The sequence below is a fragment of the Chlorocebus sabaeus genome, chromosome 1, assembly GCF_047675955.1.
Source record: "Chlorocebus sabaeus isolate Y175 chromosome 1, mChlSab1.0.hap1, whole genome shotgun sequence".
In the NCBI taxonomy this organism is placed as follows: domain Eukaryota; kingdom Metazoa; phylum Chordata; class Mammalia; order Primates; family Cercopithecidae; genus Chlorocebus; species Chlorocebus sabaeus.
In genome coordinates this window covers 116,872,651-116,889,309 of record NC_132904.1, presented here as the reverse complement: position 1 = coordinate 116,889,309, position 16,659 = coordinate 116,872,651, and the positions used below count along the sequence as shown (strand labels likewise).

Here is a 16,659-nt window from a genome sequence, read left to right as displayed (position 1 = left end):
TTTTATCCTTTCCCCTTGTCTCCCCCAATTCTCCTATTATCTTTATCTTTATAACATTTCAATGTTCTATGTTGAACATTCTCTGTACAGAATTGGAGCTCATTGGGGGAAACCAACTAAGTAAAAAATTACAGTTGTGAAGTGCCTGGGGGGTCCTCGTAAGACAGTGTGTCAAATAAATCCAAGTTCTTGCTGCTTTACCACACAGGAAAACCTTAAACAAGAGAGATTCAATTGCTACAATTACCTGCTGATGTGTCTAATACACCCATGCTGAGTAGAACTTCCCTTGCCACCTGGAATGAGCCCTGAAACCCCCTTGCCTCAGTTTCCTCATCTCTCAACTAGACTTTGTGCCCTTTAAGAAATGCTTTGGAGGTAAAAAGTGTCAAAAAAGAGCAAGAAAGTATATTAGCAATGATGATTCCATCTTTCAGCTCCTTACCAGCAGAACACAATATATTTAATGTGATGGCTGTGATAATGAGATATCCCAAATGCTTCCAGGGGTTCATCAGCTCTAGAAGAGCAGGAAGAGACAGCGTTGGAGACAGGTTCAAATTTCAGTAGCTGTGTGACCTTAGATTTGTTATTCAAATTCTTTGAGTCTCTGTTTCTTCATCTATAACAGGGGATTGTTTGTTCCAATGAGACAGGCTGAGATATGGGGAATACTTAGCCCAGTGCCAGGTAAAGAATGGGAGTTATTATTTTGGCTATTATCGTGTAGCACTGCATCCTCAGTGCTTGGCACATAGCACTCAATAAATATTTGTTGAGTTAATTAATGAATGAATAATTGTACCATTGAGTTTATTATTACTGCCAAAGCTTTCATTAGAACCCAACCAGGATCTTCAGCCCATTCCTATTCTTTTTTAAGTAAGACAGGTAGATGAACATTTTCTCCTTTTCCTCTTTCTCCTTTCTCTTCTACTTTCTCCAATAAGTTTACCTCTTTATGCATAGGTAAGACAGTGCCATTTAAAACAATGGTACCAAACATGTTATTGGAAAACCCAGTCTTGCAAGGACCATGGATTCATATATCCATCACATTCATTGAGCTGGAGCCATATGCTTCTCTGTATCATGTGTTGGGCCCTTGTGTTAGGGGGTCACTCTCCCATGGAGTTCAGAGTCTAGTGGGAAAGTGCTATAATCTTTAGAATATAACATGGCAAGTGCTGGAACAGATGTTATGTGCTGGGGGAATGGGGGAATGGTAGGAAAAAGATGAATTCTCCCTCTTATGGACAGGATGATAATGGGAAAGGACTTTGCAGAGGAAGAGCCATTTAAGCTGATGGTGATGGAGGAGGAAGACAAAGAAAAAGAAGAGGAGTAGAAGGAGGAGTTGGATTTGTTTTCCAGACAGAGAAGATGGAATGGGAGGAAGAGCACTATAGGGATAGCAAGGGAATAGGTAAAGCTGAGAGTAAATCTTCCTGGCATATTTGGCTCACAGGGAGTGGTTTAGTGTAGCTAAAATACAGAGCCAAGGAAGGAGTAACAACAGAGCCAAGGAAGGAGTAACAAGAGATAGGCTTGGAGCCTAGCATTCATTCAGTTAACAAATACTTAATGAGTCCCAAGGTGTTAGGGGCAAAGGTAACACATTTGCTAATGTCTGAAAAGTTTTCTAAACAGGAATGGAGAAAACTGTAGGAGAATATAACCTTCACATACTGTTGAAGGTGATTCTGCTTCTCAGAAGCTAAGGCAGGCCATGGGTGCATGGAGAAGAAAGCACTGGAAGAGGAGTCAAGGATGCCAGCACCACTGCCAGCTGCCACCACCCAGGCCCCTACTTGCCTGGCGACCTTGGCCAAACCACCGCCCGCTGCAGCCCTGTTTCCTCATTTGCAAGATGAGCAGGTTAGATAATGAATCCTTAGAGTCCCTTCTGAATCTAAGAATGACAATGCTTTCTAGTCTCTTTAAGTAACGAAGTGGGTGCAAAGATGGGGTGGGGTCTTCTCAGGGCATTTATTAACTTGTAGCTCCACAGTCATCACTCAGAGGACCCAGAGGGACAAAATCAGAAAACATTTTCAGAAGATAGATGACGGAAGGGGTTGACATATGTGTGAGAGTTTGGGGAATTTATGCAGCCAGCCTCACAGCCATAAATAAAATCCCTTTCTTTTACCCAAAACCTCATTCGAGGGGTAAACACCAAACACTGTAATAGACAATTTGGCTGTATCTCCTGCCCTGTGCCTCACTTGAATGAAAAACAGCCGTCACAAGGCAGGGTAATGGGTTCGGCTGCCTCTTTCCAAACATCCATATTGTCACCAGCAGACAAGTGGGGCTGAGGATGGAGCAAACAGGGCGATTTATCTCTCAGATTCTTGGTCTCTTCATGCAGCCCCATTCAGAGAGCCACGCATTCTGAGGCTGGGGTTGGGGAAAATCCCAGAAAAACCCAAATGCAAGGAAAAGTGACCCCCGGGAAGGCGAGAGGCGCAGCAGCCCCTTCCCTTCCCATAAGCCTCTCAAGGACCCCAGAGACCCCAGCACAGTTAACGCCAGCCCGGCCCATCTGCGTGCAAGGCTGCCTGCTGCTCAGCACAGCTACTTGTGTTTTCTTGACCCACTTCTCTTCCCATCCCTGCCCTACTCCACATCCCCTCTGGAGTCCACGTAATTAGCAACTTTCCATCCATAAGGATTGGGAGACTTTTGAAAAGCTCCTGGCACTCAGGCTAACCAAGGAGACAGGAAGAACGGGTCCTGGCACTGCTGTTTGCGTTTTTCTTTTCTTCTCTTTCTGTTGGCTTAACTCTGCTTCCTGGCCTCTGCAGGAGATTAGGCCCGGTTTGACCTTGCTAGCCAGCAGGGCCCCTGGCTGGAAAGTGGCTGGAAGTGGCCTAGCATGAACCAAAACAGAGGGCCAGCAGGCCTGAAAGAACTGAACAAGCATTGTTCAGAGTATGGGTTTGGGAGCACGAGGGGTCCCTTTGAAGCCCTCTGTTGTGGCAGCCAAGAGAGGGACCTGTCAGCTCTGCTTTCTGCTTCCCTCTCGGAGCACAAGTGTCAGGAGAAGCGAGGCCATGAGGCACTGCCGATTCTGCCTCAATTCCTTTCCGCTTCCGATTAGCGACAAATGGAAATTGATGGGTTGCTACTTTATTCACTCATTTAGAGGGGGAGAAAACCTCACAGTAAACGCTGAATAACTATAGGCATCTTATAAATTAAACATCTTAAGGATATGAACCGTTTTGCATTGCTGCTAAGCAGAATTGAATTAGGTTTTGAAGTTTCTGTAAAAATGAATGGAGAAGCGGGAGGGAAAATTTTGCTTTTTAATTTCTTTTTTTTAAGCATGCAGAGCAGTGTGTCGAGGGCAGGGTGAGGGGGAGAACTGAGTCACCTGTCCACGTTTCTGATTCCAATCAGCTCCTCTGCATTTGCATGAAAAACTGTGCCCGCAAGGTAAAACGGAGCAGCTTACAGAGCTGCAGGCTGGGCTTCTGGCCTGTGACACCTGGCCTAGCCCGGTCTCGGTGGCTCACCCACCTCTGCCCACACCATGGCCTCCTGACCACCACCAGCACACCGACCTGAATGCAGCTGGAGGAATTTGGGAGCTTTAAGTCAACTCCCTGAGATTCAGCATCATGCCATCTTTGCTCTAAGTCAGCCTCTACCGCTTTCAGGCTCCGACTTAAGATCTAGATTCCTGCCTTTACTCCCAACCCCACCCCTACCCCCATCTGCAGTGTGGGAAGAGGGGCCTCATGTGGTTATCCCTTGGGGTAACCTGCCTGGTATTTGAGTTCCTCTAGGGCTGTCACTTAACCCTACCCCTGGGGCTCCGCTGCTGGATGGGTCATCTTGTGGCCATCAACCTACCTTTCTGGGTTTGTCACTGCTGTGCTCCACCCACCTGTCCACACTGACCCCCATCCCTCCATGAACACATAGACACCCCCGATCCCCAACACCCCACATCTGTCCTAATTCCATGGGTTCTCTGTTGCTGAGCCATCAGATGACCACGCTGTGCCTGCCACACTGAACTGTGTCCTTGTCCCTGTGGCTGGCTGTGTCCCCAGGACCCAAGACCTGGAGAGCCTCAACCTGCAGTTGACAAGGCTTGTTCAGTCCTGGCAGGGAGGAGGTACCCAACTTCCCAGGCCCACCCCTCCAGGGATGGGGTGCTGAGGGCTCGATGGAAGCCCACCTGCCCACACCTAGAGTGGGCGTCCCGCAGCAACAAGGCAAGGGAAAGACTCGCATGACCCTGCCCTCCCTCTCAGAGCCAGGCCACGGCAAGCAGATCCAATGTCAAGGGCCCTTCCAAGCAGCCAGGCCACCCCAGCAGACTCCTGGCTTCTTCCAAGTTGTGGACATAGCACGCTCTCCAGGAAGCCTTCTTGGACTGACCACAGGAAAGAAGGGACCTCTTCTCCCATCTCCAGCCCTAGATTTGGAATCCCCATGGCCATCCTCACCCTCCTTTTTCCCCAACAGCTGCCTCTTAACTGGCTAGGCTGAACCTACATTGACTGCACCAGGAAGTTATCAGCATCTTTATTCTAGTGGCCGGGGAGTCGGGAGGTTGACCAGATCTGAGTGGTCACCTGTCAGCTGCCTCCACCCCCACCACCTGCATCTTCACCCCAGCCACACTCAGGGAGGGCACAGTGCACAGGCTGGGCGGCTTCCCCAGGTCCTGTGCAGCACTCTCATGTCCCTTGTGGACACCTGGGATAGTGGATGGGGGCACTGCCCCGAGCCAGACCACACTTACCGATCCTCAAGGAGTGTGGGCTGCAGGCGACCATCACGAGCCACGCAGGAAGCAGCACCAAAGGCGCCGAGACGCGGGGCATCTTCTATGAATCCTCATGGAGCCCCCTGCTGGCCTGGGCATGACATAACTCTGCGAGAGAGGGGGTGGGGGGCACGTGAGTCCCAGGCTCCAGCTAGGCAGCTGCCCCACCATCCCAGTGACCCCCAGCTACCAGGGAAAGTCACGGAGCCGGAGAGGCCCCTTTGTCTTTCCTCCCTACACCCTGGGCTCAAAGAAGGCTCAGGTTCTAACTTCAGCCCTGATCGACATGGGGCAGGTTGCTGTAACTGTGGTTGGATGATTCATGGCATGCCATTAGAAATGAAGAACCTCATCTGCTCTCAGCAAGGCACAGTGGCTCACGCCTGTAATCCCAGCACTTTGGGAGGCCAAGTCGGGTGGATCGCTTGAGGCCAGGAGTTCGAGACCAGCCTGGCCAACATGGCAAACCCCGTCTCTACTAAAAACACAAAAATTAGGTGGGCGGGGTAGTGCACACCTGTAATCCCAGCTACTCGGGATGCTGAGGCACAGACTCGAACACAGGAGGCAGAGGTTGCAGTGAGCTGAGGTCGCACTATTCGCCATTGCACTCCAGCCTGGCCGACAGAGCGAGCCTTTATCTCAAACAAACAAACAAAAACCTCATCTGCTCTTAAGGAATTGGAGCCATGGGTGAGCAGAAGAGGAAGAGATGGGAGAGATGGGAGGGTTACTCCATTGCCCCAAATGCAGCACAGGCACTGCACACTGAGGAGAGGTGTGACAGGGAACTGGGTTCAAGGCCAGCTCCTCTAATTGCCAGTTGTGTGGTCTTCATGAGGGCCCCTCTGTGTCTCGGCTCAGTATCCTCACATATAAAAGTGGTATAACAACCCCTCCTGGTGGAGTTGAACTAAAGAATAATCAAGATAACATCGGAGAAGCCACCATGCTCAGGGTCTGGCCTAAATGAGGTGCTACACAAATGTCGGGTCCTCCCTGGCCCAGATAGGAGAGGTCCGTTCCCAGCAAATATGGAGGGCAGACACATACCTCCCAGGTTATCAGCTGCTTCCCACATCTGCTCTACTACCCCTGAAAACCAGCCCCACCTCCATCCTCTACCAATCCCTCTCCTCCTTCCTGACGTGGGTGGGCCTCTGATGTCAAATCCAGAACCTTGCAGGGGCTGCCTCTCCCCAAAGCAGCACGTGCCTTAGCCCCCACTGAGACCCGGAGTCTGCCGACCACCAGCTCTGCTTGCTTCACTGGGGTGAGGGTGCAGCTGATGAGCACCTGGATATGCTAATCTCAGGTGCCTGGGTTGGGAGAGTAGCATTAACATGTTTCGGCCCGGCGCGGTGGCTCACGCCTGTAATCCTAGCACTTTGGGAGGCCAAGGCGGGTGGATCACGAAGTCAGGAGATTGAGACCATCCTGGCTAACACGGTGAAACCCTATCTCTACCAAAAATACAAAAAATTAGCTGGGCGTGGTGGTGGGCACCTGTAGTCCCAGCTACTCAGGAGGCTGAGGCAGGAGAATGGCATGAACCGGGGAGGTGGAGCTTGCAGTGGGCCAAGATCGTGCCACTGCACTGCAGCCTGGGCGACAGAGCGAGACTCTGTCTCAAAAAAAAAAAAAAAATGTTTCATCCTCCATCCCCTAGACAGACAATCCAATAGGAAAATGGGCAAAGGCTTGAACAGACACTTTACTAAAGATATCCAAATGGCTTACAAACATTTGAAAAGGTGCTCAGCCTCAATAAGCATCAAGAAAATGAAATTTTAAACCACAATAATATAACCACTGTACGCCCACCATAATGATTTAAAAAAAAAAAAAAGACAACAGTAAGTGTTAGCAAGGATATGGAACAACTGGAACTCTTATGTAGTGTTAGTAGGAGTGTAAATTGAAATAAGTACTTTGGAAAACTGGTCTATTAGAGCTTTACATCTAGCCTAATGACCCAGTAACTCCATTCCTAGGTATGTATCAAGCAGAAATGCAGGTATATGATCACCAAAGACATGCACTAGAATGTCCATAGCAGCACTCTGGTGGTTTATAGTTTCCCCAAACTGGAAACTACCCAAATGTCCAGCAGCATGATGGAGAAATATATTATATATGCACACAGTGGAATGTTATACAGAAATGAAAATGAATAATCAACAACTACATGCAACAGCATGGATGAATGTCATAAATATAAGATTTAGCAAAAAAAGACTGGTACAAAAGATTACACATTCTAGAGACAGAATAATTCTGTCTATATAAAGTATAAAAATAGACCAAACCATTCTGTGCTGTTGGAAGTCCAGTTTCATGGTTAGGGTAGTGACTGGCAGGGGACATGAGGGGACTCACCGGTGCTGGTGATGTTCTCTGGTTTTCACGCTGAGTGTTGGTTACAGAGCTGTGTTCTCTTTATGAAAGCTCACTGAGCTATAAACTTATGATGTGTGCACTTTTCCTTATGTGTGTTATGCCTCAGAAAAAAATTTTGTTCAGAGACACCCCACCTCCCCCAGCATACTCAACATTTCATCTACACTCAGAGCCTTGTCACTTCCGGTGCATAGGGCATCCCTTCTGCCCAAAGAACACCCCTCTGCTCGCCCCGGCCATGGCCAGAATGGGAACTCTCTGTGAGCCATCAGCACCCTGGCATGGCTCTGAGAGCAGCACTTTTCCTGCCACTGTTGTTGTCTTTATGCATCTACGCCTGGGATCAGTACATGCTCCTTAAGGGAAAAGACTGTGTCCAAGTTCCTGTTGCATCCCCAGAGTCTATTTATACATAATAGGTGCATAGCACATATTTGTTCAATGAATGGAAGGAAGGCCTCAAGCAATCGCCTGCTAGGGGTAGACAGAGGAAGATAAAGAGTAAAGGATGGGGGTGAAGGCAACTCCGCTGTTGGCAAATCAGGCCCAGAATCTTTGTTCTTTAATTCATGGGTGTTGGTGCAGGGATAGATTAAAGCAAACACAGTCTCAGGAGAAGCTAGACATTCTTACTCATTATGGATAAAGTTGATTATTCAGTGATTTTATGTCTCCTTACTAGAATTTTAGCTCAATAGCGGTGGGGCAAGGACAGGAATCTTGTTTGGACTATATCCCCAGAGCCTAGAACAGTGCCTGGTATATTATACAGCCTTAATAAATATTTGTTGAGTGGATAAATGAATGAACAAGGAGAAAAAAACTGTAATAATCTGATTAGGCTATATACAAGTACTACTAAATACAATCACTTACCTCAAATGCCTTCCATTTATGCCTGATCAGCATGCTGCACCATAATTATTATGCAGACTGCTAAACAGGTGTCAGATTACCTTGTGTAAATTGTATCTGATGACAGAACTACACTCAGTTCAGTTCGTGCAGGCCTGAGGAACTGAGTGTAGCTGCTCACGGCCCCAAACACTGGTGGATCCTGGAAACTACCTTTTTTTTTTTTTTTTTTTTTTTTTTTGAGATGGCGTCTTGCTCTGTCACTCAGGCTGGAGTACAGTGGCGCGATCTTGGCTCACTGCAACCTCCACCTCTCAGGTTCAAACAATTCTCCTGCCTCAGCCTCCCACATAGCTGGGATTACAGGTGCCCACCACCACGCCTGGCTAATTTTTTAGTGGAGATGGGACTTCACCATGATGACCAGGCTGGTCTTGAAGTCCTGATCTCAAGTGATCCACCCGCCTCAGCCTCCCAAAGTGCTGGGATTACAGGAATGAGTCACCACGCCCAGCAGAGACTACATTTAAGCATGACAGTGGCTCAGGTCCTGGGCTGCTATTGGGCCTCAGCTCTGTGACCCCCTAGACACAGTGATGAGAAATAATTTCCTCTTAAACCTTACAAGAATGAAAAGAGCCACCATGTTGCATGTCTGTAAGGCTCAGTGGCTTGCAAAATTCTTTGCACAGTCTTTATCATAGTTAATCCACAGAACAAGCTCTATTACAGATGAGGAAGCTGTGCCCAAGAAAAGATACGTGTCTAGCTGAAGGTCACACAACTGTCTGGAGGCAGAGCCAAGGCTAGACAGGTCTCTCACTCCACTAGCTTTTCTATCTTAACTGCTACAGAGCAGAAAGATGAAGCTTTTAGATTCTTCATCAAAAAAACACAAAGACATTTGGGGTCTTATTTTCAGCTTAACATTCAGATAAATCTAGTCTTAGGAACTAACAGTGCATCCCTCATTAACTGAAAATATTTTAATAATTCAGGGGCAAAAAAAGAAATTATCCTGAAGTTAGAGCACCAAGACGCTCTTTCCACGACCACTACCCTCCATGGGGGGTTTCTCCCCTGCCCATGGTGTATTCTCCTCCACCTGCCTGCATGCTGTGGCATTGACATCGACAGCTCAAGCCCAGAACACTATGACTGCACACCTGCCTTGTGACATCTCCACCTGGGGATCCCACAACACGTCACAAACACCTTGTCCTAAAGAGAAGGCGTAGTCTCCACCATGCCCGCCACCTGCTCCTCCTCCTACTTCTTCTTAGTAGGTGGCACCACAATCCACCAGTCACCCAAATCAGAAGGCTGAGAGCCTATATTTCTCTGTCCCCACACCCCTACATTTAATAAGTCCCCAGATCCTGACAGCGCTGCCTCCTAAATACCACACTTTTCTCTCCATCACCACCGGCTGTCCAAGTATAGACATTTGTCAGCAACAACCTGCATCTCTGCAATAGCATCTTCATTCGGGCCTCCATCCTCTAGTCTTTCTCTCTCCATTTGGTTCTCCATATAGCAGCCAGGGGCTTGTTACAGAAATGCAAACCTGATAATGACACACTCCTGCACTAAAGTCTTGGGGAGCTCTCCATTGCACAGCAGATCAGGGCAATCCCCTCACGCTAATAGATAAACCCTCCCATGATCTGGCCCTGCTCACCTGTCCCTACTCTGTACCCTATGGCACCTGATGCCCCAGCAGAGCCAAAGTCCCACTCCCCAACAAAAGTTGTGTGCTTTCACTGTGCCCTCTGCCCGCTGCATGCACCTCTGCTTGGAATGCAGTCCCATCCCCTGATGGACTGCAAGCTGTGTTTTCCAGGTTCAGCTCACTGCCTCCCCTTGAGGCTTCTGTGATCCCCTCCCCATCTGCTGCCACCATACCCTAACACACCTCACTGGGACATACATCCTACCTATGACAACGATGCTGTCTGGACAGCACCAAGTACCCAGCACCCTATCTGACACATAGTAGGTGCTCCAATAATATTGGCTGAATGAAATGAATAGATAGGGTCAATATGAAATAAATTCCCAGTTTGGTGTGTGCATTTTGTATATGCACCATAATTAAAACAAACAAACTAAGCAGACATAATGCCGCAGATGCAGGCAAAGGGGAATCACGATAATATATGCTGAGAAGGGGAGGGAAGCAAATGTGTACTGCCCTCTGATTCTGTGCCTGGGGCTTGGTCTGGCTGCCACAGGTAAGAACACGGGGTTGAGTCCTACACTGCCATGTACTAGCTGCACACCTTGGGCAAGTCAGCCAACATCTCTAAACCTTGGCTTCTTCATTTGTAATATGGGGATGATAATAGTTCCCTCATGGAATTGCTATAAGGATTGCATAATAAGATGCTGTGCACTGCTGCTCGGAGTAAGCACTCAATAATAAATACTGGCCAGGGGTGGTGGCTCACACCTGTAATCCCAGCACTTTGGGAGGCCAAGGTGGGTGGATCACGTGAGGTCAGGAGTTTGAGACCAGCCTGGTCAACATGGTGAAACCCTGTCTCTACTAAAAATACAAAAATTAGCCAGGTGTGGTGGCAGGTGCCTGTAATCCCAGCTACTCGGGAGGCTGAGGCAGGAGAATCGCTTGAATCGGGAGGCAGAGGTTGCAGTGGGCAGAGATCGTGCCACTGCACTCCAGCCTGGGTGACAGAGCAAGATCTGTCTCAAATAATAACAATAATAATAATAATGATGATGATAATAATAAATACTAACTCTTTGCAACCATGTACTCACCCTGTAAGATGGCATTGCATCTCCATTTCACAAGTGAGGAAGCTGAGGCTCAGAAAGGCTCTAACTTACCCAAGCTCATGCAACAAAAACAGCAATGCTGGGTTCAAATTGAAGTATGTGTCTAATCATATGCAATCACAAATCCTAGGCCCCTGCTTTGACTACAGTTGAATTCAGCAGTGCTGGCAGAATTTAGGTTGAAAGCAGGTATGTCAGTACAGCTTCCAACCTCAGAGGGCCTCTGACAGTCCCCACCTAGACAGAGTTGGGCCTCAATCCCATATTTTAGGTAGTCTGGAAGACAGAGAGTTCAAAACCAGAAATTCCCATCTATTTGAGACTCCTGCTCTCAACACCCGACAAGAGCCTTGCTGATCCTGAGTGCAGAGGGAAGGCCCAGACTGGACAGAAGCCGGGCTCGGTCTGGCTCTGGGCCTTACAATGAATGCTCGTGAGCAGTTGCCCCCCTCAGAGCCTGCCTTTTCCTCCGCCAGTAACATGAGAATGGCAGTGCCTACCTCCGGGGTGATAAGCGCCAGGAGAGCAGGGAGCAATTCGGGCTTTTCCACCTGTGTCCTCAGTGCCTAGCACAGGCTGGCACATAGTAGGCACTCAGAAAGTATCTGTTGGAATAATAAAAGAGTCCAATGAGAGAACATATGTGGAAATACTCTGTCAACTGCAAAGTATTTACATGTGAGTAGTATTTGGTGCCATTGAAGATGAGGAATTTACAATCTAGGTACTATTTCTCTACCCACGCAGGCTCTCCTCCTTTGACCCTCCAGCCTTTGCTGTCCGCCGCTCATGGGGCATCATTTAATCACATGCTGTCCCCCAAGGGACTCAAAGATGCACTGTGAGCACCGCACTCAGAGCTGAGGCTTCCAAGTTCTCACCTCTGCTTAACCATTTACCTGCCTGCGATGTGTCCTTACCTTAACACCAAAAATCAGGTGTCTCCACTTTTCCCAGAAGGGAAAGCTCATTTCCAGTTTTTTACAATTGCGAGACTGGATCCATTTCCTCAAGCTAGAAGATCCTCTAACATCTCTCTCAATGGAAAGAGACTGGCCCCCTGGTTCCATGCTTGTATTATGAATACAAGCCCCATAAGGCAGGGGCTTTAACACGCTCATTCTCTTTCAGCACCTTGGACAGCGCCTGGCAAGCAGCAGCTACACATACTGTCAAATGCATGAACGAACGAACGAACGAACGAACGAACGAATGAATGAATGGCTATTTCACTTTGCATTTTTTAAAGCAGGGGAACATCTCTTTGGGGCATGTATCACCTGCCACACCTGCTATTATGTCTATACTGACTAGAAGTTTAATAAATGTTTGCTGTTTCATGAACAGCAGCCAGCTCATAAGCACAGACAGGCACCACCTGCAGACAGCTCACGGTATTCTGGCTGTGCACACACTGTCTGGACTCCATTGGCCCAGTTGTGCAAACAGCTTCTCCTCCCCTGACTTGTCAGCAGTCCCTCTGCTCGTGTCTCTCATCCTCACAGGGCTACTACATCATTAATTGTGATTTTCCGAGGTGGGTCAGAGAGGAGGCTGACAGCCACCAGTCGGTGTGGGGTGGAAGGGAGGGTAGAGGGAATCAGAGGGGCAGCCAGATTAATGACAAGTGTTTTCCCCACTGTGGGCAACAAGATCTTGATTACTCTTCCTGATGCTCCAGGCTCCTCAAAAAATGGATGTGAGCTTCTCTGCTGTCCTGACTCTCCCCTGGCTGGGAGAAACTCCAAGCAGTAGCCAGCAGCCTGGATGGAGTGTGCAGGGGTAGGGGGTGGCCATGACAGGGGAGTGAGTATGCTTCAGCCTCTGTGGCCTCCTTGAGGGAGAATCAACCCTTGTGGCCTAATGCAGTTGGGCAGCACTTTCTAGGTATCCTCTCTCCCTGACAACAAACAGGGAGATGCCAGGATGCACGACTGTTCCAGGAATCAGGAACCTGGGTGCTCACCAGCTCTGGGAGTCAACTCTCTGAGCTGCAGTCTCTCATTCTGTAAAATGAGGGAATTAGACTAGATGATCTCTAAGGTTCTTAGAAGCTCTGGGAATTCTGCAGTTGTAAGAACTGAACTCTATGATAATATAATCTTTATTGAATATTTACTATATGCAAAGTACTACTTCAGACTCATTTACTCCTCAGGAGAAGCCTGCGAAGCACATACTGTCATCCTAACTGCCGTACTCTCCACCTGCAGACCTGGAACTGAGGTTGTGTAACTTGCCAAGGTCACTCAGCAGGGAAATGGAGGAACTGGGCGTTGGCTCCAGGAACTTGTTCTCACCCATCACTCACTACACCCACTTTCTCTGCATGTTCCAGAACCCAGTACGCAGTTGGCACTTGAGGAAATGTAGGAATGTGATTGTGACGATCATAATGATATTGGAGAACAAATCAAGTTAAATGCAAGCAGATCACCTGCACATCTTGCTGAATAAGGGGGCCGGCAACAGAAGAATGCATCTGGGAGTACCCTTTAGCCAAAAGATCAGCCCAGGTGTCCTCGGCTTTTAGGAATTCCCATGAAGAGATGCTCCCAGGAGTCTGTGATGAGTTAGGACACGGCGGGTTAGCCAGGGGAATGAGCATTCACGCTGGGAGCTGGACCTGGTCTGACTCATCTAAATAAACTGAAGAGCAGCGGCGGCACTGACCAGCCAGCCCGGGTCCAACTTGTGGGGAGGACGTTCCCTGGGCACTACAACTGTGGGTACGTGGTAGGAACCAGGCCACAGGACTAGAGACAGTCATGCCAAATGCTCAGGCACCAAGGAGCAAGAGGAATAAGGAATTACAAGTCTTGTTTCCTTTCTACATTTCACACAGATTTCAGACCCCTAATGCACCTCTAAACAATGGCCCCTCCCCAGAGACATGATAAGATATCCCTGGCTTCCAATTCCAGTTGTCACTATGTATCCTTGAGCTGGCAGCTTAACCTCTGAGAACTTTATTTCCACAACTGTAAAACTGCAGACAATGGCTCCCTGGAAAGGTTGCTTCAAGAGACCTCAGGTATAATGCAGTCAGTAAATGGGAACTGCCTTTCATCTCTCCACCCCGTTCAGTGCTTCCTTCCAAGCCTTGTACACAGACACTCTGATGGCATCCTCATCTTTCCCCAATAAGATTTCCCCAATAAACCCTCCCACGCGGCCGGGCGCGGTGGCTCACGCCTGTAATCCCAGCACTTTGGGAGGCCGAGACGGGCGGATCACGAGGTCAGGAGATCGAGACCATCCTGGCTAACACAGTGAAACCCCGTCTCTACTAAAAAAAAATACAAAAAACTAGCCGGGTGAGGTGGCGGGCGCCTGTAGTCCCAGCTACTCGGGAGGCTGAGGCAGGAGAATGGCGTGAACCCGGGAGGCGGAGCTTGCAGTGAGCCGAGATTGCGCCACTGCACTCCAGCCTGGGCGGCAGAGCGAGACTCCGTCTCAAAAAAAAAAAAAACCCTCCCACGCTTGCTTGCTGGAATTAATCCACAGCCCTCTGACCTGCAAAGTGCAGGTCCAGATCCACCCCATCCACAAAGCTTTCCCTGAAGAAGTCAGTCCATCTGGCAGAGGAGAAAAATCAGCAGATTGCAAGTAGAGAGCTGTGTGACCTTGGACCCATCACATAACCTCTTGGGGCTTCCATTTCCTCTGCTGTAAGGTGGGAAATGACATTTGTACCATCATCCTTACAGGGTTGCTAATAGGATTCAACGAGATCATGGATGTAGAATTACTTTGCAAATGAGTAAAGTGCGTTTGCAGCCAAAGGATCTATGTTGTTCCCATACCCAAGACTGGTCAAAGCACATAAATACACTTAATGCCACTATGTACATTTATACTTTATTCAGTGAATACTACTGAGTGTCTACGGTGTGACAGGTAATTTTCCAGGCCCTGGGATACATACATTCTCTGCCTTCATAGAGCTTACAGTCTGGGATATTAAGAAATGCTAATCAGATATTCAGGTATCTTGATGCCATAATTACAGACTGTGAAGGAAATGAAGAGGAGGGTTCAGTGCAGCATGGAGGGAGGACTTCCCTGAGGATGAAATGTTTGACTTGAGTTAGCCAGGTTCTGGGAGGGAGGATGCGAACAGCAGGGAAGAGGCCAGGATGGAGAAAACGACACGTGAGGAGGGCAGAGGCCTAGGATGGGACATGGCACAGTGGGTTTCAGAAATTGCAGGGAGTCTGCTGAACCCACAAAGCTAGAGCTCCTTTTCTGCATACCTACTGTGTGGATTTCCAGTCTCCCTCATTAGCTGTGGTGTCCATAAGGACAAAAGCCTGTCCCCTCTCCCTCTGCACCCCTTGGTCTAGGATAAGGCTCTGCATTGAGGGCCAATTTTCTCCATGAACCTTGAACTGGACTCAGTGTCCTTCACAGAAAAGGCAAGGAGCCCACAGCTCCCACCTCCTGTACATTGAAAGGGAGGTGGGCAGACGTGAGAGGACGAAGAGCTCATTGCCAGCCATGGGAGGTGGAAGGTGAGGCCCACAGAGCTGGATGGGACGGGCAGGACTGGCTGTGAATGGTGACAAATATCCCTGGCATTTATCTGAGGCCACCAGGCTGGGCCCTGGGGGACATGCACTCCTGGCAAAGACCACATGAGCCAAGGCTTTGAAACAAAACAGCTCAGTTTGGAAGCCGTCTGTAGCACACCTAGAGCAGAGAGACCTTGCAGAAGGGGTGCCCACAGAGGAATCAGGTGAGCAGGAGAGATGACCAACTTGGAGGGAACAATTTTTAAGGACAGCATTTTAATCACCTCCAGATAAATATAACCCTCTCTCCTCTGCAAGGCATCTCTCTGGATGTTTGGGAGGAGATGAGCAGTTCTGCAGATGACTGTCTGTTCATTGGAGTGAGGGTGTGTGTGCTGCAACCTTCCCTAAGGAGGACTGAGAAGAGCTGGGCTTCTCAGCCTGGAGAAGAGGGTGGGATGGGTGGCAGCTGTGTAATGAGCCATGCAGGCAGAATGCCACCATCTGAAGCCAGTGAGGGCTATGCTGGACTCCCAGGTGATAGTACCCAGGTCAAAGCCAGAGGAAAGCACTAGAACTGCTGTTTGTGACAAAGAGGAAGTCCTGAGGCTGAGAGCTGCTGGGCACAGACACAGAGCTCTGATCCCTTGTCCTGGCTCCAGCATGCACGAGTGGCGACCCCATTACATCTGTCCTGTCCACGGTCACTTCTGGTGCACATCAGCGCTTTTTGTTGTCTTATCCACCAACAACAGAAAGTAGGCCCTATTTTTTTTTCCTTCAGTCTTAGCCAGAGCAGGTGAGAAAGGAGCTATCCCTGGATGCGTGCATTCCTTAAAGAAACCCAGAACCAGCCCACCTCAGCCCTCCCAGGGGTGTGGGGCAGAGGGCAGCAGAGCTAGACAGGTCCACAGCAATGTGAGCGGCGTCCTGCTGAAGGTTCAGAGAGAGACCTATGCTACTAGAGCCATCCAAGCTCAGAAGAGTCTCTCGGAATCGCCTAAGGGCACATGCAGGGCCCAGCCACCCCTCCCCTTCCATCAGCCCAGTTAGCACTGACTCCCATTCGCTGGGGGCAAGGTCCTGGCACCAGGCTCCCTTGGGGGCCCAGAGAGGAGAAACTGGCTGCTGGCTGGCTGCCCCCAGAGAGGGGATATAGGACTCCAGTCAGAGTAGGAGAGAGACTTGCTTTTCATTCTCAAGTGTTCTCTATTGTTTGCATTTTTAACTGAGAGGTTAGACTTGGTTTTTTTTTCACTTAAAAAGTCTGATTAATAATTAAGAACACAATAAAGAATCCTG

The 16,659-nt window shown here is 48.9% G+C and overlaps 1 protein-coding gene across 3 annotated transcripts in view; it reads right to left on the bottom strand.

Annotated features, from left to right (window-relative positions):
- Window positions 1-16,659, bottom strand: part of GRIK4 (glutamate ionotropic receptor kainate type subunit 4) — a 484,015-nt gene that overhangs the window by 329,953 nt on the left and 137,403 nt on the right. For all 3 annotated transcript variants that reach the window (XM_008021223.3, XM_073021797.1, XM_073021799.1), the window contains exons 2-3: window positions 11,344-11,448; window positions 4,766-4,897 (exon numbers count right to left, since the gene is read on the bottom strand). In XM_008021223.3, the coding sequence (XP_008019414.3) occupies window positions 4,766-4,847 (82 nt within the window). In that variant the 5' untranslated portion in view covers window positions 4,848-4,897; window positions 11,344-11,448. The remainder of the gene's footprint in view (window positions 1-4,765; window positions 4,898-11,343; window positions 11,449-16,659) is intronic.